General features: G+C 38.0%; 2 protein-coding genes and 1 long non-coding RNA gene across 4 annotated transcripts; 1 reads left to right on the plus strand and 2 right to left on the minus strand.

The window, feature by feature from the left end:
• Window positions 1–500: 500 nt before the first annotated feature.
• On the minus strand, window positions 501–9,261 carry LOC124452682 (Bardet-Biedl syndrome 2 protein-like). The gene is made up of 17 exons (XM_047003267.1): window positions 9,027–9,261; window positions 8,052–8,264; window positions 7,831–7,956; window positions 7,256–7,318; window positions 6,993–7,175; window positions 6,616–6,702; window positions 6,066–6,201; window positions 5,848–5,987; window positions 4,835–5,163; window positions 3,923–3,964; window positions 3,761–3,845; window positions 3,276–3,407; window positions 2,981–3,055; window positions 2,850–2,912; window positions 2,395–2,507; window positions 1,674–1,822; window positions 501–1,094 (listed from the first exon to the last, which is right to left on the minus strand). Exons 1-17 carry the CDS (start codon window positions 9,150–9,152, stop codon window positions 994–996), a joined length of 2,163 nt encoding a protein of 720 aa, XP_046859223.1. The 5' UTR covers window positions 9,153–9,261; the 3' UTR covers window positions 501–993.
• Window positions 9,262–9,639: 378 nt separating this feature from the next.
• Window positions 9,640–18,104, minus strand: LOC124452683 (histamine H2 receptor-like). Of its 2 annotated transcripts, XM_047003268.1 has the most exons (6): window positions 17,856–18,104; window positions 17,606–17,764; window positions 14,747–14,835; window positions 12,838–13,159; window positions 11,630–11,736; window positions 9,640–10,948 (listed from the first exon to the last, which is right to left on the minus strand). In XM_047003268.1, the coding sequence occupies exons 4-6, from the start codon at window positions 13,096–13,098 to the stop codon at window positions 10,222–10,224; spliced, it is 1,095 nt and encodes a 364-aa protein (XP_046859224.1). In that variant the 5' UTR covers window positions 13,099–13,159; window positions 14,747–14,835; window positions 17,606–17,764; window positions 17,856–18,104; the 3' UTR covers window positions 9,640–10,221. The 2 variants fall into 2 exon arrangements, with proteins under 2 accessions (XP_046859224.1, XP_046859225.1); XM_047003269.1 differs by lacking the exons at window positions 17,606–17,764; window positions 17,856–18,104 and adding an exon at window positions 15,977–16,526.
• A 2,144-nt stretch (window positions 18,105–20,248) lies between these two features.
• LOC124453351 lies at window positions 20,249–21,540 on the plus strand. Its single transcript, XR_006951057.1, has 3 exons — window positions 20,249–20,402; window positions 20,941–21,127; window positions 21,250–21,540. It is a non-coding gene; the product is annotated as an uncharacterized LOC124453351 (long non-coding RNA).
• The last annotated feature ends 509 nt before the right edge of the window (window positions 21,541–22,049 follow it).

The raw sequence follows: 22,049 nt of genomic DNA on the forward strand, positions 1-22,049 counted from the left end.
TGCAATAGAAAATCCGATTTTGAAAGAGGAACGTATTTCGACGGACGTTAAACCAACAGGTTGCAGGTTGGAAGAGGAGACTTGGAAGAATGAACAGTACGCATAATCACTTGCAAAGATGCATTTTTGTCCCATATGATTGTGAATGTTTCGCAAGCCTTAGGGGCAATAGTCAGTGACGATACAATTGAAATGAAAGTCAAATTTTTTCCATCATCGTGTGTTAAGTGTTCTTTTTTTATAAACATAAATTCTCATAACGTTTTGGATATCAGATCATCGATGAGTGAAAATGAAATTTCAGTCCCAAAGTGGTGTTTGCGTTTGTAGTTAAAGTTATAATGCAGCTTGTTCCCATGAATTCCCATGTCATCGTGACGCTACTCGTCAAACACGAAGTACTAGCTCTTGAGTTTGTATCGTCATGTCACTTGTTTGAAAAAATGCAAACTATACTCGATAGTATGACTACGATATCAGCTAACAAATCAACAATATCGTAATCATTATTTAAAGGGGAAACAAAAGCCCCTTTCTTGTATTTTTAACTTCTGCGTGCATAGCTGGTTTTGCCAGAACTCTATGTAACAAGCGTGAGCTAACATGGCTAGTTTAGTAGGGTTTTCTGCCTGTAGTAACTTGGGATCAAAAAGTAAAGTGATGATCAATTTTCGCATCTCAAGAAGAAATTAAATAACTTGTCCAGAGCTATGAAATGTTGTAATACAATTAGCTTACTCCAAGTTTTCTCGAGTAATGACATAAGTAGAAATAGCCACTGTCCCTCCTAAGACAAATAACATTCACAAGGAAACAAAGACTTTCATTTCCATTCTCACCGAGAATGAGTTCGCGAAGTAAGCGCTGAGCGCAGACAATGAGGCAGCACTCGGGAATGTTGGCTCGAATAGTGGCACGCAAGCATAGACATCGATGCACGCAAGTCGATCAATGCACATGGAAGTGAATTCTGACACGCACGAAGGTTCAATATCACTGTCCGCCAGCCGTCATGATTTTATAAAGCGAAGACATGTTATTCGACTTGATGGCCTGTCGACATGATGAAATCATATTCGCCTTGTATTTACCAACTGCAAAACAAAGCAATCACTGATTAAAACACATTCGTTCGTAGTTTGAACAGAAGCTGACTGCGTCATTACACGTAATGCTTATAACGACGCAATTTTAGAGAGCTTTTGCAAATGCACTGAGAACGAGTTGAGCGTCAACAACGGCAACCATAACAAAGTTCTTTTCTTGTTATGAATTATGATGGCTCAAATAATGCCAACGAGAATACGAGATTTCTCATTGTCAACAGGCATTCTCTAATACAGGCTCAGTGGGATGGTTATGGCAGAATTTTACGCGAAATACTCACATAAATCATCCAAGATTTTACAAAAGATATTTTGTCTTAATCTTAGTCAAAAAAACAAAACGAGAAGTAGATAATTCCTATCAAGCTAATGACTAGACGCTAGCTACGGTAGACTGATAGTTATAACGACTAGACGCTAGCAACGGTAGACTGACAGTTATAACGACTAGACGCTAGCTACGGTAGACTGATAGTTATAACGACTAGACGCTAGCTACGGTGGACTGATAGTTATAACGACTAGACGATAACTACGGTAGACTGTCAGTTATAACGACAGACTTACCACGAAGATTCCCAGCCCTCTGTATAACTTGATTGACCATTTTCAAACAACTTAAAAGTTCGCTGTGGTTATTGCAGCGTATTTTGTAACCGTTGACCAAATCACGGTTTAAATCGTACAGTTCCATATACCCGCGTCTCATGTTTTTCCTGTCGAATAATAAATCACCACGGTCAAGACATTGTATCGTTATCTTGTTTTTCTTTAAAAACATTCAGGGAACTTATCTGGGAATTCTTAGTATTATCTAGAAGAACTGATACAGTTATGTACGAACAGATAAGGTTAACTAAGAACCGATATGGGATTATGTGATGATCGGATCAAGTTATCTGAGAAGTGATAGAGTCATCCAAGAACAGGTAAGGTTCTCTAGGAACAGATAAGGGTATCTTAGAACCGAGAGAGTAATCTAAGAACTGGTAGAGTTGTCTATGAACAGATACAGCTATCTAACAACTCATACAGTTATCTAAGAATTGATGTATCTAAGCACAGATAAAGATCTAAAAACATATAGTGTTATATAGGGTTATATAGGGTTATCCAAGAACATAATGACGTCAAGAACCATATGAGTTACCTAGCAACCTATAGAGTTATCTAAAAACCGGTGTCAACCAGAACTAGATAGATATGTAAGAGATGATAGGACTATCCGAGAGGTCACGTGTCGATAATAGGCGATTTACAGTATGGATAAAGTTCAAACTCGTCTTACATATCTCCCATTATTCTGGCGTCTTCAGCTCTGACGACCAAACTTCGTATCAGATTAGAATGATCAGCCATTTCAGCTGTCAATTTTTGTGCGGCAGAATGTAATTCGTCAACCTGTGAAAACGATAAACATTTAGGTCAAAAGACGTGACGTTCAAGACGAGTGTGCAGAGCAGTGTAATATGATACTTGATTTCCTGACAAGACGTCTTCTTTTTTCTTTTACAAAGACCCTAAACGCACTAATATTGTACGTAGCTATAACGATAATTGGGTGAGGAGTGAATAATCATATATACAGTGGTGATCTTTAGGAAGTGAATTGGCGAAGTTATTCGGGCACAACTGAACATTTACCCCCTCAATCAATTGTCTATTTTCAAAAAATTGGTGTTTTACATAAAATGCGCATTGGCGATAGTGCTTCTACGAAATTATAATAACAACATCCTTTACCTTTTGCAATAAGTTCTGAAGTTCCTCCATTTGATATGGAAAATCTGCTGTCGTCTGCAACTCCTATAATCACACGGAGCTCCCATACATCACGGCGTTGGTCGTTCAGGAAAGGAAAGGCAAGTGCTTACCTCAATTTTGAGAAATGTCGACAAAGCTTGAACTATGTCAGCGGCTAGTTCCATGTCGTCGGTCCTCACCGTAATCTAGCGAAAAATTGCCGATTACTCAATGCGCAGAAAAAGATGAATAGCTTGATTCGATCAACACAGAATTGAACTTTGTTGTATCACATTATGACTTCCATCGGAATCAATCGAAATACATAATACACAAGTTTATAGAGATCCTAATTCCGCGATCGAGAAAGTACCCACCACCCCTCCGTCTATGAAAACAAAAATGAAACGCCGATGCGTTGCGTACATTTCCGTTTTGCTGCATTCTGATGATCAAAGGGATTTTGGTCCGCAACGATTGAAATGCAACATCCAGTTGTCCATTTGATGCTTCAATCTCGTCGACGAGAAGGAAGTTTTGATTGATCCATAAAACAACCTTTGAAAAAAACAGCAAAAATAGTTCCATAGTGTGTCGAAAATTCAAAACCCAATAGCGTAGTTACGAAAGTATGTCCTGGGGCCGGTTGCACAAAAACCAGATAGCGCTTATCCACTGGATAGCAAATTTTTTCGAACGTTGCAAAAACCTCTCAAAAGAGAAAAATATAAAATTTATAAATTTCACTAAAAGAAAATATGGCTTCAAAGATTACAAAAATTTCTATGTCGTAAGGAAAATATAAACAACTTTTTTACAAGATTGAAAAATTTCACTATCCAATGGATAACGCTATCCGGTCTTCGTGCAACCGGCACCAGGTAATGTATTGTTGCTTGCGCTAAGCTTACTCTGTTGACTCTATCGTTGATGTGAAAGGAAACACTTGACTTCGGTTCCACGACATTGCCAGATGACAATTTGTACAGAGCAAATCTAGGTAAGAATTCGATGCCAACGCCAGTTCGTAATAGCCACAAGAGCAATTTTATGAAAATATTGATCGTACTCACCGCGGGAGCTGACGAGTTACTTCGAACACATGAAATTGCGAGCTGAAAAAAATGCATTTAAATCACAACAATATAACGCGTGCGGTGATTAGTCTATATACAGCTGAGTTGGGGCCTCGACCTGTGCAAACTCGGATTTGAGGTCAATCAATTAAATCAATCGACGAGAACTTGCAAACCAATCAATACATGTTAGAGAAAAGACGTTTGTAACAAAACCCTCGACCTTCGGTCCCCGACTCGCACTGATCAGCTTTAGAGTTCTCCTAAAGGTCTCCTCGGTTTGCATTAGTCTGTGCAAACACAGTAGATATCTTTTATTTCTTAAATGATGGTTGGTTTGATGATATTTTAAACCTTTTCCCATGAAATTCAGTAAGAACGACCTCTTATTGGTAGATAGTTGTTACAGTTGGGTAAGTGAGGCAGTTTTGAATTGTTCATCTAAAAAATACCAGTTTTCCTTCATCTGGTATTGATCTAGCGTGGTTGTTGAACACGGACGAAGCCCGTCCACGAAATTAATCCTGCTCTTCAAAAAAATGTTCAGCAAAATGATTATTCATTTCTTTATTAAATTCATTTGAATAGTTGTTTTTCCATCAAATAAACACAGTTGTGACAATCAAATACAAAAACTGAAGTTAAAAATGGGGCTGCATCCGACACCGCCATCGAAGGAAATCCAAACCACAGGTTGCCTTAGCACTACACCGGATTCGCTTATCATAATATCCTCGTTGGCGTTTACGGAATAACGGTTTTGAGTAAATCAAATTGAAAGGTTTGGTCTATTTAGTTGCGTTTCTTACATCAGCCGTCATCACTGACTTTTCACACAAGCCAATTGAATCTGCACCGATAGCAATCCGGTAAACAAGGCTTCAACTACATACATCACTCAATGATTACCTTGTCCTTGTCCCAACGAAAGCTTTGACGTGTAAGTCGACAGGGTAATCACGTGGAGGGATAATGGGGATCGCAAGACTACTGCTAAGGTTAGCCGGAAGAGGATGCACCACGTGACATTCTCCATCGAAGATCCCTTCGGCAAATATCATGACTGCCCGGATGATCATCTCGTTGCTCGTAGAAATTGCCAGCTCCACCGAGGCTGGAACATGCTCGGAGCCCGAACTCACTTGAAGCGACGTCTGCAGTTGAGTATTGGCGGGAATAATGCCAAGTTTTGATTGGTCGACATTGACAACTCCGCTGGACTGCATTGATTGACTGACCTTAAAGAGTGAAATTATAACCGATGACGTTTTACACCACTGCTAAGTTTAAGCGGTAGTGAAGCCAGCCCGCAAGTTTTAGCCCTGCTATAATCGGGTTGGCTTCGTCAATGATTTTAAATACCCATGACGTAAAATCAATTGTGTCAATTGAAGGAATTCAATTTTGAAACTTTCTTGGAAGAATTATGATTCCAAAATTTGTTGCTGAGATATTTCGGACTTTCATAATATTCAAACAAGCTTAATATTGTCCTACAGTTTCCATTAAAACGTCAAACGAGTGAAAACGTCTCAACATAAAAGCCTGAAGTCAAAAACTTTCAAAAGAAGTGACGCTACAGTTAAAAGGAAATCTTTCGAAGAAAACATGAAAACATTTCATGTCACTTAAGAGAAATAAAAAAATGTTTACTGTGTCTTCACAGGCTTATTGAAACCAAGAAGTGCGAAACGAATTATATATCAGCCTTAGTCAATTCAAGAAAAGTCTCTAGCAACATCGTAAAGTTATGTTTAAAGGACTGCTGTAACTGGCGAAAGCTGTTGCATGTTCCCTGTCATTTCGTAGTCATCTGTGTTGCATTTACAGCACGTTGTTTTCGAATATACATAAATAAACAAACAACTACATAAATAAATAATAAACGAATAAATAGATGAATTGCTTCGAAAAAGCCAAACCTTCATATTCTCTTCGTAGTTTTTTAGCTCGAGTAGCAAATGTTGTCGTTTTTGAGTGAGATCCCTCAAAGCTTCCTGAGCTACGTCCACGCCCATCAAATTATCACTGAACTGCGGCGAAGCTGGTAAGTAACCGCGAACTAAAAATGGACACGGAATTCCTTTAAAACTCTGCATATATTCACTTGAATGCATCGGTCCAAAGAAGGATGACAAACCTTCGCCGTCAACGGAGCAACAGATCAGTTCTTCCATTCCATCCATTCTGTAATCACCTTTAAGAACACCGGCCAGAGATGTCGGTAGATTGTCTTTGAAAATCACCTCTCCTGTTTTGTCATTTCTTGCATCAACCTGAGATCGTCGACAAGAACAATGTAACTAGCTCGACGAATAATGAAACTATTATAATGATCGAACAAGGACAGATTGAACTGCATGACCAGACTTGATAAAGTGTAATATCAGGAATATCGAATCGTGGCGAAAAAGCAAATATCTTACGGAGAGGGAACGGGGTCATTGTGGTGTAAAAAAGGCCATAGCCGTGGTTTTATATTTAGCCATACAGTCAATGCAAGTGTTAATATTGTTAATATTGTTAATATTCTTAAGTTGTTAATATTGGCTAATTTTGCTGCAGAAAAAATAAACAATCAGTTTATCCAGTCCACACGCATGCATAAGATAAAAAGGAAATAAGACAAATCCTGCCCTGTCGCCAGCTCAACAAATGTCGATCATTTATAATAAAGACAATGATTCTACCTTTCCATTGCTCCAACCTGTGATCAGTTCGTCGATTCCGTCGCCATTAAGATCGTAACTACACAAGGCGATTGCTTGATTCTTCGACTGTAAGAGAACCGATTCTAACGTTAAACAAGATGGATCGGACTTTAAACTTTAATAATTCTGTTCCCAATTTCTTTTGACAAGCCACTTCGACATCAAAAGTACGAAAACCTTAATCACAGTCGAGGAAAGAGAGCGACAAAAATGGACATTCTGATTACACGAGAACATGGAACAACATCAATGAAAGAAACTCAAAAATGCAGTTTTCGACCCGCAGCGTTTTTCTATGTTTATATCCTTCAGCTGTGCACAGTAAAATATACGTAATTTCAAACTGAGCTGCATACTTTAATCCTCCAAAGCCTGTTTGATTTCTCGTACACACCGACAGTGCCATTAGACAATGCGTAACCGAATCTATTACCGCCGAGAGGACAAAGACACGTGATCGACTCTGTCTCCGTCATTTCGCTAATCATCTCGTCGTCCTTAAACACGCGTATGTCAAAATCTTCGGATCCTACAAGAAGCTATGAAATAGGCGAACAGAATTGAATGATCAGGTGATCGAGATGGGTAAATGCGAATCCATATGAATCAATGAGTGTACCTCATTCCGACCATCGCCAGTGAAATCACAAAGAGCCAATGAGCTAACATTATCGCCCGTCACCTAAGTAGTAAAAATAGGTAAGCTCATGTACATGATTCTTCGAAGGCAATGCTATTGTATGCTCTGTGGCGATATCAAAAATGTATATATTATGGTATAAATGGCGATATTAAAACTGTCAGATGGTGATATAATAAGCATTTGTTGTCTTTATCCCGACTTGTCGTTAAAACTCTGTAGGGCAAGGCAGGCTAAATCACTGGTTGTTCTCCCGTGTGCCTGCGTGGTACGATGAAGCTTTGTAGTTTGTTTTGTCATGGAAGCCTGCTTTACCATAAAACATTGCGGTCTGGTCCTAAATGACGTTCGTCAATTGGTACCCAGTCCTTCTTGCCAAAGTAGCGTGAAACTCGAAGGGGTAAATTTTTCGACAGAAGCACATTTCACATGAAACTGCCGTAAAGATGGCGTATAGCTAATTCTGCGCATGCTCGCAGTCATGTTGCTAGATAATGGAACTCGTCGCTACGCAACAAGTGGTCTATAAAATCCAAACTGTGCTTCTCACTTACAGTCCAATACAAGTCGTTTCCTTCAACATCGAAACCTTGAAGAGAGCAGTTTCCACCAGCAACTGCAAGCATTGTATTTGTGGAGCCCAGTTGACCAATCGTCAACGCATTAACACCATCAGGAACCTATAGTCATGCATGAAATAAGTCGTTTTCAGGAAAAAAGTACAGATACCTGTCTTGCCACAAATTGGGACAAAAAATCATTAATAAGAACTCACATCTTTGTAGAATAAATCAGAATTCTTCTGGACATCATATGCTAGGATATTTGTAGGAGTACCAATGACCAACACATCCCTCTCCATTTTGCCCAACTGACCAGCACATACTGCGGACACTTGTTGATTAATATTCAGCAAGCTGAGATCAGTATTGAGAGTCGTCACTCGACCGCCTTCAGTAATACGACTGTGAGGATTGTGTACAAACAACTAGATGGAAAAACTACTTTAGAAACTTTCCCTGTGGACACATTTCAAAACACAAATATATTCCACAGCTTTGGCAAGGTACAAATTCCTCAAACAATCTTGCTCATCACACAATGTGATAGTAACATAGCCCCCCCCCTCCGCCCTATAAGAAGCCCCCTAAAATATTATATTTTACTTATACTACATTGTTTAATCAACCATTATGCCTCGCCTTGGCAGAAAACCATGGCTATGCCACTGCAATCATGAATGAATTTCTTTAAATTGACATAATGCATTTAAAGTTAGTCCTTTTGATTCAGTATTTTTATTTTCGAGTGTTGAAGAGTGACAAAAATGGGAGCATGCTTACTTCCCCAGACTCCATTTTAGAAAAATTATACGCCATATCACATCCCTTACAACCTCAATATTTGCAAAGTGAAAATTGCATCCAAATAGTTCTTGAGTATTGAACTGTACTATAACTACAATATGCAATTATAGAAGACCCTGCCACATGCTTAACTATCTGCAAGCATGACCCAAATCATAACCTTTTCCTTGTCATAACCTTGCCTGATTGTTGTCGACGGTGTTTGTGGCAGGGCATTCTATAAGTGTACCCAATATAGTCAAGAATTGTCTGAATTGATTGATTTGCTGGGCATTTGAAATGCCATTTATAAACTTTCCAGTTCAACTCTGATGACTAATATCCTTTGGCATGCGTCAAAAAATAGAAAGTAATCTCCAACTGATCTATCTTCAACCACTAACCTTCCCTGCTGTTGTTGCAGCAGCAAGACAACATCTCTGTCCGTCAAATTTGCCAATCGTCACACGTTTCTGATGGATTTTTTGGCCAAGTTTCAAAGTAAAAACAGGAACAAGCATGTTGTTCATGGCTCAACTTACTCTTCATGAAATCTCACGTACAGAAAATGAATGTTTTACAAAACATATGCATATATATATATATATATTCTGTTTATAACTTTTGTATAAACGCTTTCTTCGTTGTTGCTATGAACCGATGATTTCCGAACTAGCACGACAATCTACGACACTGCTACCCGCAGCTAGGCCCAGATCAGACCCCGAAAATGTTAAGTATGCAGTCTTATTTTCACTTTTTCCCAATATTGCCCAATATTGGAGTGGTCGGGCGTGGTATGGTAACGAAAGTGAGGAAAATCCTACCGTGCTCAAATTGGCGTGGGTGTGCAGGAAACCAATTTCAAATTATATGTCCAACTCCTTAATATAAAAGATATTTTACATTAGTGTATATCGTACTGGTCGGTCTGTTGTTTAAAATAGGATGAAGCAGGAGCAACCATGGACCAATATCTTTTCAGAAAAGACGAGTTAAATTTTCGAGAAAGGAAAGTTATAGCAACAAAACATATAATTTTTTAACATTAAAACGTCACTTATTCTTTTGCCAATAATTTCCGTTTGTGCACACAGTTACGCAAAGTTGAAGAATTTCGTTCTTCTCACTTGGCTATTTTTAACAACCAAAATAGTGAAAATACAATACGAATAAAAGAAATACAAATGCCTTGAAGGCTTGTACTTCCTCAGCAATAATATATGAAGCATAAACTAATAAACGACTAACAAATTTAGCCAATGTGGCCAACCTGCAGGTTTTGGTCATGCTATGTAAATTGCATGTCATCAGTATTATTTCTTTAGAAATCTATTGTTTTTGCAGTGAGTGAAGAGCTGGTGACGTAGCCAGAAGGGGACGCGAGCAAGGGAAAATTCTGACCCTTATAAAATGTTATGTTTTACATATATATTATATTGTTTGAAGGACAGCTATGTCACCCTTCCCTTTGACTAGCCTCCCCACCCCTTGACAGAAAATTTTGTCTACGCTACTGTGAGGAGCAACAAAATATTTACATAACACTGGATCAAACATGCGAGCTGCTACGTCACTGCATTACTAGCCATTGGTTTATTAAACGCTACTTATAAGTTCGTGATTTTCAAAGTCACTTTGCTCAACAAAATCTCTGCTTGTCAGGCCGTCAATGGCGCCATTTAAAGGAGTAAGGCTTTTTCTTCCTCTTATGTCCGTGGAAAATGATGTCATTCTCAGATGAGTTGACCGACCACATCTGTCCCGAATAGAACTCGCGCGAGTATTGCTGTACAGCGAGCAAACAGCACGACGAAAATCCATCTTCAGAAAAGTGTACAGCAAAGGATTAAAAAGACTAGTACCGAACCTTAGGAAGTCGAACACATCGGCGACCTTCTCGGGAAGGATGACATTTTTTCTCATCGCGACTTGAAACAACGTCAAATACCACGTCAGCCAGCATAACGTGTACACGCACAACATCGTGAAAAATATGATCAACGCGCGTTTATCAGAAGCTATCGATACGCTCCTAGGGTCTGCAGACAGTTCCGCCTGCTTTTGGATCCTCCCTACCTGACGACGAATCACGCAAAACATACGTGCAAAACACAGGATCATTACGCACAGCGGAATTGAAAAGCAGAGAAATACACCCGTTATATTGTATGGCTTTTCATAGATAATGTTTTCGCCAATTTCCGTGATATTGTGATTGTCGACGTCGAGCCAAGAGAATTGGATCGTAGAGTAGAAGATCGAAAAGAGCCATACGACAGCTATGCATATACAAACACGCGTCTTTGTAACCATTCTGTAATATCTAGAAATTGAGTGAAGGGGAGAAGTTGACAATGGGGTGAGGAGAGAAATATGTAATTATAATAATATGTAAAGGCATTGTAGCTGACATCACACCCTCAAAAATAAGATAACAAGACAAATGCTTTCCGGAAAGAATTTAAGAATCCAACGAGTCTAGGATGACAAGGATTAACATTGTTTAACTATGATAGAAAGGATTGAAACTTGAAAGTATTTATCTAGGATATCATGGATTAACATTGCTCAACTGGGATAACCAGGATTAACATTGTACAACTAGAATAACAAGGATTAACATTGTTTCACTAGGACAACTAGGATTAACAGCGCTCAACTAGGATAACAAGGATTGATAGTGTTTAACTAGGATAACAGAGATAAACATTGTTTCACTAGGATAACAAGGATCAACAATGTTTCACTAGAATAACAAGTATTAACAGTATTTAACTAAGATAAAAATTAATAGCGTTTACTCAAGGATTAACATTGCTCTACTAGGATAGCAAGGATCAAGAGCATTTAAATACGATAACAAAAATTCATACTAAAAAGCGTTTACCTAGAATAACTTAAGGACTAACATTGTTCAACAAGGAATATGATAACTAGGATTAACAGTGTCTAATTAGGATAACATGTGTCAGCATATAGGCAGTGAATAACATAAATACCCTACCTCATTGGGTACATCACAACAATATATCTCTCAAGGGTTACGACCATAATGTGAGCCATAGTGGACACTGCGATGCAACGATACAATGCGCCTGAGGCAATGCAAATCTACACAGAATGGTAGAAATAGTTTTAGACTTCGTGTGTAGGATAAAACATACTCATGCAGTCTCTACATGAAATTGTGTAAGGTTACGCTCCGCACATAACGGCATGACTTTATGAGCTTCATCAGTGGCGTAGCCAGCCCGCTAATTTGGTCATGCTATGTAAATTCAAGACCATTATCATTATTCATTTCTTTAGAAATCTATTGTTTTTACAGTGAGTGAACACAGAAAGATTTACATAGCACGACCAAACTTGCGGGCTGGCTACGCTCCTGAGCTTCATACATGTAAACACAACACACAAAAAGAAAGTTTCTAAGTAAATTATTATAAGTGCTTCGTGAAAGAATCCCGGCCTAAAAGCCCAATTGCGATCATCATGCTTTGATAACTTAATCTGGGCAAACTTTCAACAGCTTCACGACGTGTAACGATACTGAATAGGGAGTGAACCTGATTATACAACTTTTTGATGCTAATGTCGAAATTGGGTGTTTTTGCATTCAAGAGGCGATAGCTCCTTCGTTAAAGCATCAATAGAGTCATCTCAGGTTCCGTTTACACTATACCGGATTGCTATCGTAGTAGGTTGAATATTCTTTACATTAAAAGGCAGTGAAATTGTTCAACGTCAGAAACACAATCAAATAGACTAAATCTCTCAGCTTAATAAGCTTTTACTCCGTACAGTTACCCCTTTAAAGCAAATGAAGATGTCGTGTTGAGCGAATCCGGGTATAGTGTAATCGCAGCCTCGTTCTTAGTTCGCATAGCAGTTTGCAAATTAACTTTAGTCGAAGTAATGCTGTGTTTAATTATCCTGGATTCATTCATTTAGAATTTATAATAGTATATCCGGAAGAAAACTTTCTTTTCTTGTTGTGTATACTTCGGTGTCTTTCTCTCTCTATATACTCTAGGTTTCATATAATAGCACATCTACAAGCTCTGCATAACTAATATTGTGGAGCTACAACAGTGAATGAAAGTTTGATGAACCGTTGAACGTAAAAACTAAGCGGAAAAGCCAATTGGCCTCATTCGAACTTCTTCTACTTTTCCGAAAGTAGTATGATGCATAGAACACGCTATAGCTTACCGCGGGTTTGAGAGTGAGCGAACAATACAAATAAAAAGGGATGGCTACAATTCCTGTCAGAAGATCAGAAAATGCCAGACTAACGAGGAAACTGTTCGTCTTCGTGCGCAAATAATCTTTCCTCAGAAACAAATAAACGACAAGAACGTTTATAGCAATAATAAAAAAGGCCAGAGCGATGAGTAAGGAGTCGTACACGGGCTTGAAGATCCCATTACTCTCTTGGTTGTAAACTACGCTCTCATTTGTAGTGTTGGCCATTTCCCTCAATCATGAGGGATTCCTGGAGTCTCACCTAGCTATACGAGCTCCTTCGGTTCGTCTAAAATAAAAAAGACCTTTTCACGTATTTTGCGAATAAAAGCAGTTAATCAGCAGAAATAAATGAAACCACATCAAATGCAATCGAACGAGAGCGCCAGCTGCTTAAAATTTATTGGTACGCCATATAAATCTTCTCTCTATGTCTCAAAGAGGCCGCTCAGCAATAATTGCCATGTAGCGATAGTTTATTGTTATGTGACATTTCCATCTCATTATGTAAAAAGCTCTTCTTGAAAGAACAATACTTTTAGTGCATACAGGTTGATATTGTAATTTTACGACCCATGAAGACAATTTGCGCATAAACGAGCTCGATTAAATTGCCGATTGCTCGACGTCGGAATAAGAGGAAATTGCGAAACAAACTCACAACCGCTGCTCGATTATAATTTTACAGTTTTGGGTAAGACATTCTACACATCCAGATTGAAAAACCTTAAGTAAATTGGCTTGGTATGATTAGAATAATAGAAAAATTTACATAGCAATTCAAAAAACCATTATTAGGCAATATGTTGAAGAATTAACAAAGATCGTTTCTCCTGTAGTGTTTTAACAATTTTACCCAAATTATATGGTTTTGCAACTTAAAACGCCATGACGACAGTAAAGAAATCGACTGAAACAGCACGACAGATAAAATTTGCATGCATTTCTGTTGAAAGCTGCACGAGAAGAAATGCATTAATTATAATGATGAAATCACGGAATCTATAGCTATAACGTACAGGCCTTGTCAGTGGTGGATCCAATGTACGTCAAAATAAATTAAAGCTCCTCAATTCTAAATTTAAATTACATTAAGAAAATCACGATTGGTTTTTAATTTCTAAAGAATATAATTTTACCAATGGGTTAGCCTCTAAAGAGTTTAGGAATGTGCTGCAGTAATTTATTTTGACGTAGTCTGGATCCGCCACTGGGCCTTGTGGCTGAAGACCTGCCTCTCAAATCCACTTTTTGGCCCATTTCGCCTCATTCCACACGAAATATTTTTGCGACGCTGTAATGGAGATTTTCGTACAAACGAGCTGTTTTCAATGTCATAAGTAACTTAGATGAAAAATGGTTGTTTGCACTGTGTAGGGCCTTTATTTCCAGAAATTGTCTCAGTTTGAGTTCAATTGTTTCAAAAATTGTTTTCAATTGTTTACTATTACATCGCAAATCTTCTCCACAACTCAGTCGAATTTTAATTTGAAATCGTTTATAAACTCACTCAACTCATTAAATTACGTTTCGGCGCACAATCAAAGCGACAAACATGAATTGAAGTATTCACAAGCCACTTAATTGACACTGGAGTATTGGATTATGTTGAGAAGGATGGCTATTAGTATGAGCAAAAACTACATTTTTGTATATAATTATTTGGCAAAACTTTATGAATGCGTGGTTCATTGAATAAATAACTTCTTTGAAAACGCGATGAAAACAAAAAGCATTGATTTGAAAGCTAGGAGTAGCCGTATATGGGGTGGTTTTAAGAATTTCATTCAATTTCGTGTCGAACATAAAGTCCAATATTCACCAACATCCACTACATAGCATCATTAACATTCGCCAACATAAAAATCCAACTCACCAATCCTGTATAGATATGTTGAAGAGCTGGACAACTGAATTACCAGCGAACAAAAATCCTTTCAAGTGCAGCGCTCGTACTTGTAAGACCTGTTAAACAATAAAAATGTATTAATAGTGAAAACTTTATGAATCGATAACATCTACAAGCGTCATTAATGGTGAGAAGCAAATTCAGTACATATTACTTTGACAACAAGAACTTTATCGGGTAAAACTCAACGTCCTAAAGAGTATCAGTTTTCATGTTATTATCCTTCCACCCCCACTATTGAACAGGCTATATGTCTAAATGAAACATTTTTCCATGTCTAAACGACACAGCTCTTTCCATTTTTCAATGACGCCTTTTCCTATGTATAAACGACACGTGTCTTTAAATGTGTCAATGACAGCTTTTCCTATGAGTAAATGACACTCGTCTTTCCATGTCTGAATGTCACGTGTCTTTCTATGTGTCAATGACACCTTTCCAGTGCGTAAATTACATGTGTCTTTCAATGTCTAAACGACACATTTGTAACTTCCATCGCTTAACGACAAATATCTTTCCATATTTCTTACAAAGCGCAGTAACAAACACGGGGGTGCGGAGGTGTTAGTGTGTAACATTCACCCAAATGGGAGATTTCAAAAAATCAGATTGACTTGATCAAGTGAAGAAATCCCTCAAACCTTAGAACATACACTACAGCGTAAGCACTCGGTAAACATGCTAAAACTAAGGATTGTATAATGGCATAGAAAGATTGCGGGAGAGAATGCCGTCGTTTCGTAATGAGAATGTGTTATTTTGAGAGACAACCATAAGAACAGTGGGAGTGACGACATGCTGAAATTCGTTATTAATCGCTTGACATTTGCGGAAACAAGGTTTGGATAATCAAGCGATTCTATGAATTGTAACTTTAACTGGAACTCTTATCAACTTCCGACAGATTGTCGACAATCATGCGCAAACGACGCAGTAACTCGAACCAGCGAGTTTTTCATCGATCAAACAGCGACGTCTGAGTAGTGATCGGATAAAATACGCGTTACAGGATCCCTAAACCTTAAATCTCGACAAGCATTGATTAGAGCTTATCGGCGAATTCTTCTCCCTCAAGTAACATTTGTTTCCTTGAGTTGTACACTGTTCATATGTCATTTTTAATGTGATGAAAAATTCTGCCGAATGGCGTTAACAAAGCACATCATGACAGCAGGACACGCTATATATGTTACATACCTCAAGCGAATAAAAAAAGGAACTGCCTGAAGACAATCACCTAATTTCTTCAACAAATATTTCTCAGTTAAATGAGGTCGTTTTTCGTCAGTCGACGCAACTGTGACAAACGGCAAGCGATACGTGTCCACGGACGAGATTATTTTAATCATACACAGATCAACTTGCCTGTTGTTGGAAGGCCCCAGATGTTCACAGTTTAGCTATCAATAATCTTATAAACAACTGTTTCGTTGATGGACAAACCGTTACAGCTAGAGTTATAACAGTTTACTGCAATACTGTAAATGATGCAATATCGTATAGATCAAAGTGTAAAAACACGAATGATTTTTCTAGAAATCTTTTCCAGCCGAGAACATGAAAACCACTTCGTCCGAAGCTACTCGTCGTATTTAGTAGATTTCTTGATAGTAAAGACCGTGCTTGAAAGGCTGAATCATCTTCAAACAATGACTTAGATGCAAAAACAGAACATCTTTCTCGCTATAGACACAACATTGAAGAAATTGCGAGCATGTCTTATGGCTAAATTGAACAATATGACCCCCGCATGCACTCCAATATCCTTCGTTTTCCTTTACATAAGCTCTCTCTGTTGTGAACAACACAAACAGCAGAATACTGCACAGCTAGATTCATATTAAAACAATTGTCTTCGTTTATTTATAGCATCTACCTGCAAATATTACCATTCATGGACGTGTTTGTTGCAAAACAACAACTGCGTAATCTCTTTAACAGTGGCTGCAGGAAAAATTAAACTTGCAGTTCAATTTCTACGCTATTGGCAACTCTATTTCTCTTACTAAAATGCTCGGTCAGATCGTCGTTATCAATCCCCTGGAATACATTTTGCAATAACTGATTCGATAATATTTGCGACGTTTTAAATTACAAACAAAAAAACTCAACGTCTCTCAATGATATTTATATAATGCTGAAATTATACACAGTAAGCGATTGCTTTGATCAAAAAGGTACAATGTTTCGCTATATGTTGTGTTCGCACAATTGAAGATTGGTAAACATCAGTATGCCTGGTTTACTTGATTGATCAATGCGCAAATTAAATCAACATAATACAATTTCCTTCGTATTTTTGAAAAAGAAAACCCTCGATGGATGTATTATTTAAATACAATTCTTGTATTTAAGTTTAGGCTTCCTGTGGTGACAAAAGTTATCATGCACTTGCATCAATTCATGAGAGATATTTAGTTTTACTTCCTCCAATAGTAACACATCTTTACTGCTTGGATGTGAAACATTACCAAATACGATGATTTAGAATCCAATCCTCTCGATGTCTGACTATTATGTCAAGGTGAGGCAGAGACTCCATCTTGAAAGGTGGCAAAAAGCTTAACTCAAAGTGAAAAACAGGTTAAAAGAAAGCTTGAAAAACAATTCTATCGAACATTTTAACATATTAACTCAGGAAAAGCAGATATTAGCCTTAAATTTAATCAGTTTTGCACCTTTCAAGATGAAACAACTGAAGAATTTTGGCGGAGTAAGATGTCTGGTAGACTGGGTTCTAAGTCATTGGTGTTTATCCACACAGGATCTCAATGAACGATAGTTTATAACTGACAGACCTATCAACTGATTTCCAGTCAGACGTACCCGCAAGATCCGCTACTCGCCGCACTCCATAAGAAGAGACCGATTTGAGAAGATAATGGCGTAGCCAGCCCCAGCAAAATTTGGTCCTTCTGTGCAAACTTTTCTTCGTCCTTTCGTGGTAAGATTATAGATTCATGGGGAGATGAACAATCAGAACGTCTGAAATTTACATAGGGGACCAAAAAATGACGGCCGGTAGTGTTATACAGTCTATACAGTGAAAATTTGCAATAAAAGATGGCTCATTAACCTGTATATGTATATAGTCCTCAACGATTTCTCTCCACTTGCACCATTCTTTGCCAGTAAATCCATTGGTTTGTGTGCAAGTTTGGAATTGATGATTTTTCTTCAATATCTCCTCTTCCAAGTTATTTCAACAGAGAAAATTTCTCCCGTGCCCGCCATCAAAATGAGCAAGTAGAAGTGTTTGTACAACGGAACATTCTCATAGAAATACAGCGGCCATCTTCATCTCACAAATGTGGCTTTACAACTTCGGGACATGTCTACAGAGATAATAATTGAAAGGGCATTTACTGGTAAATATTGCGATGATAGAGACTCGGTATAAATTTTCGTGCCATAGAATGTTGTTCGTTCATCAGACAGCCAATATGGCTGAATTGCTTCCACGCAAAACACCAATTGTGGCTATTTTTTCGGTAAAAACTTTCTCTCCATCAGCTTTGCCCGCCCTTCTCATCAGCCATCAAAATAAGAAATTTTTAGAGGGACACATTTCAATGTACTAATTTTGTCCCAGTGACTTTAGGTTGGCTTTCTTATTGCTCTATTTGTCTCACTAGTGTCACGTCACTGTTGTGTGCTGGTGGGCACTGACTTGTAGCTCATTCGCAGACATTCTTCTTGATTTTTCTGCTTTCGAGCAAAATAGATTGAAACTACAGGATGACAATTGTTGAACATTCAATTAGCAAAATATGTCATTTCCGACTGCATAAACTCAGACAAACCATTCACAATGTAGTGTTCGGCAAACCAATCCAACTCATTTTAATCCCAGTCCTGTTGCAAACATTAAAATTCATATGAAAACGAATCAACACTCGCTATCTTTTGCTTCAAATGCATTCGGCACGTGAAAAGCTCCACGCTTCAATAGCGATGTAGCGAGAGGGGCCAGTGGCCAGCCCCCCCTGGAAAAATTCTTGCTCCCCGCAAGGTCTATAAATGTGTAAAATATTGTCAACTATTGTGATAGCCATCTTTGTTACAACTACAAAAGCTTGTGTGCAACCCGGGAACCTAAAATGACTGAAAAATCTGCGCAACAACACATTGAAATTTGAACCATTAGGTCTGCTAAAAAGGTCTCCTTTTCATTAAGAAATCTAGAAGTTATTCTCTTTTGTTTTTAGTGCATAAATCGACGCACTAAAAATTCCTAACTCATATTAAAAAAATAATCGATTTTTGAAAGAGTTTATATCCCTAGTTGTGCTAGTCTTAGTTCATTAAGATTAGGTTTTCGTGCTAATCTGAGATTATATGTACAGTACATTACTAATAAACAAACTCTTTAAGCAATTTTATGATTAACAGTAGATAAAAAGTTGTCATTTAATGAATATAATAAATCAATAAAAAGGAAAACGCACTCTGTACTCTTTACTCCCGCTATGTAAATATTTTTCTCCTCGCTGAATGCGAGAACCGGAGATTTCTAAAGAAGTGAATAATGGCGATCCTTTAGGAAAACATTGCTGAATAGCTGTAGCAGTGTTTTCCTACAAGTATAGCAGTATGGCCAGCTGGCACGTCTCATGCATGCTGTTTTAGATCTTCTCAGATTAGCCTGCTGGCAACACTGCTAGAGAAAAAAAAACCTTCATGCAGTGACAGAGACGTATTTTTAATTAAATGAGCAGATACATCTGTCATGTAAAAAAAACCCCAGTAAATGTTGGATATGTTCTGGCGCATGCCTTCCTAAAGTTTTTTCACGTAGGCGTTAATTTGCGTCGCGTATTATCTACGCCCAGTTACGCCCAGCATATATGTTCATCATTTCGCATCGTGAGGATATTGCTTTCGACGCGTGCACCGGATTGCCTGCATGGGAAAGGCGATTAGGAAAAATTATCACAAACCAAGCAATGTTAACGGGAGTATACAAAACGCGCAGGGTTAGGTCTCAAAAGCTGTTCGTCTTTGACATCGGCCGACGTTTAAAATCTGCACGATTCGGGAATAATTGATCGCTAAAAGAATAAGAAAACGCGATTGAAATAAATTTTACGCTTCGAATTTGCAAAGTACAATAGCCACAATTCGTACGCATTTTTGTTTTCAATGGCGTTTAGACGTCTTCGGGGATCAATTATAAGTGATTCATTCCAATTCATAGGACGATTTCATAGATGAGCAGTTTTTGATACAGCCTGTATAGCTGAGGCGATAGTCTATATATCTGACTTTGCGGACGACTCAGTATGCATAAATATAGCGGCCTAACGAAACTGATACCGCAAAATCGTTTCAATTATGCTCTGATTAGGAAAGTCGGTACAGCCATGATTTCAGTTTGTTAAGTGCTGCTGAACGTCATTTGCCAATCGCAATCGATTATGTAAATATAATGAAAAACGGTTTTCCCAGCGGCTTCCTAGAGTTTAAACATGTTTAACATTCATTTGACTAAAGGAAACCGCAGCAAATAGGCGTTTTTATTCGACGACAGATAGACAATAAGTAGGCGGTTGGTTATCTACAAATAGCCTCATAAGTTTGAACATCATTTAGTCAGGTGGACCTCTTGGTGAAGATCGCGAAGGTAAGATCGCTATGATAATATAATATTGAACGAATAAGCTAAAACCCACGTAGACGAAAAAAAAATCAAACCAGTTACTAAAATTTAAGGAAGTGCTATGTTGTTAGGAGTAATCGAACATTCACGTGAGCAAGCGACGAACGAATGACTACCGGGGCCCGGGCGGTAAATGCGTTGAAATCTTTCGTCTCGTCTCGTCTCGAAGCGAGCAATTTAGTTGTGATATGAATTTTATTTGCCGCGTAGAAACATGCCTGCTATTGCGCTCATTCTACGTTTTCTATAATGGAACGAGCAAACGGCTGCTACATTTGCAAGTAAAAGCTGTAAATTGAAAGTTCACAAAATGCTTCGACGAAAAGTAGAGTTTTTAGGAATCCGCTGAAACAATCAGACAAAGTCAAACAACTTAAATCTTAAAAACACGATGTAGATAAATGAACTTGAACATTGCCTCAAAAATACGGCAATCTTCAGGCAAGTTAATGCTGATCAGTTTGCCAGCAAAATCGTCTAATAACTATATCGAATTTTCCAGATGAAGAACGTCTTTCTATATGGTCATATTCTTCTGCTCTTGACGTTACTCTATAATTTCGCAACTGTAAGAACCGCAAACGATGACAAGGCATTAAAACAACTTTTGGAAAAGATCAAAACTAAGCGAAGAACGAGAGAATCTGTCCCTCCTCGTCTGTGGAGGAGGCGAAGAGACGCAGATGAACGTGAGTGAAAATATCAACGACGTTCTAACGACATTTAAGTATATTTTAGTACGAAGTTGTTCGACCTTTAGATTTGTGTATTGCGTTCTTAGTAACATAAATAATGGAATTTTTGTTCATAGATCACGAGCGATCGAGAATACCTACATTAAGTTCAGACGAAGCGAACGATTTTGCTGGAATATTGAGAGAATAACCCAGACACCAAACGAATCATATACAACAAAAATATTGAAAACATGTACATCTAATATATTCTATTTAATATTTTCACGCGTGGCCGTCGTTGTATGCCAAGAAATCGAACGTAACGTAGTTTGTGTTCATGGGCGGGACACGCGGGGGCTGTACAGAAATGTTTCACGATAAACATGTGTTCACAATAAATTTGAAATAAAAGTATGATATGTCAACATTTTTTATTGCTATTATGAATACTCTCGCGATATCTGCCCCACTTACAGTTCAAAGAAGCATCTGCGATGGCTAGGTTATCATCGTTAATCTGAAATGCCAACTGAAATCAGTGATATAAAACAGGACGCCAAACATCTCCATCCCAATGACGAAGCAAACTAAAAGCAGCAAATCAAATGAATGTTCTCCGTGTTAACTGACTGTAAATTCGAAAACAGACAACTACAACATCATGTGCACAAAATTAAAATAAAATATTAAATTTGTGTTTTTTGACGCCATGTTTCATTTCAGAAATTACTTCATGATAGTTTGTTATTAAGGATATAAAAGTATGAAGTGGTATAAAGTGGTATAAAGAGTTTACGGGCTTTATCATACCTCAGATTTGTGAACAGATTTTTGCTAAACCAAGCAACCAACAAGTTCGTGTTCTTGTGCAAATGACAGCTGTTGTGGAGATGACTTTGGCGAAAACGTGATAAATCTTAGGAGATTAGTTGTA

This window comes from Xenia sp. Carnegie-2017, unplaced genomic scaffold, assembly GCF_021976095.1.
Source record: "Xenia sp. Carnegie-2017 unplaced genomic scaffold, XeniaSp_v1 HiC_scaffold_25, whole genome shotgun sequence".
Taxonomy (NCBI): Eukaryota; Metazoa; Cnidaria; class Anthozoa; order Malacalcyonacea; family Xeniidae; genus Xenia; species Xenia sp. Carnegie-2017.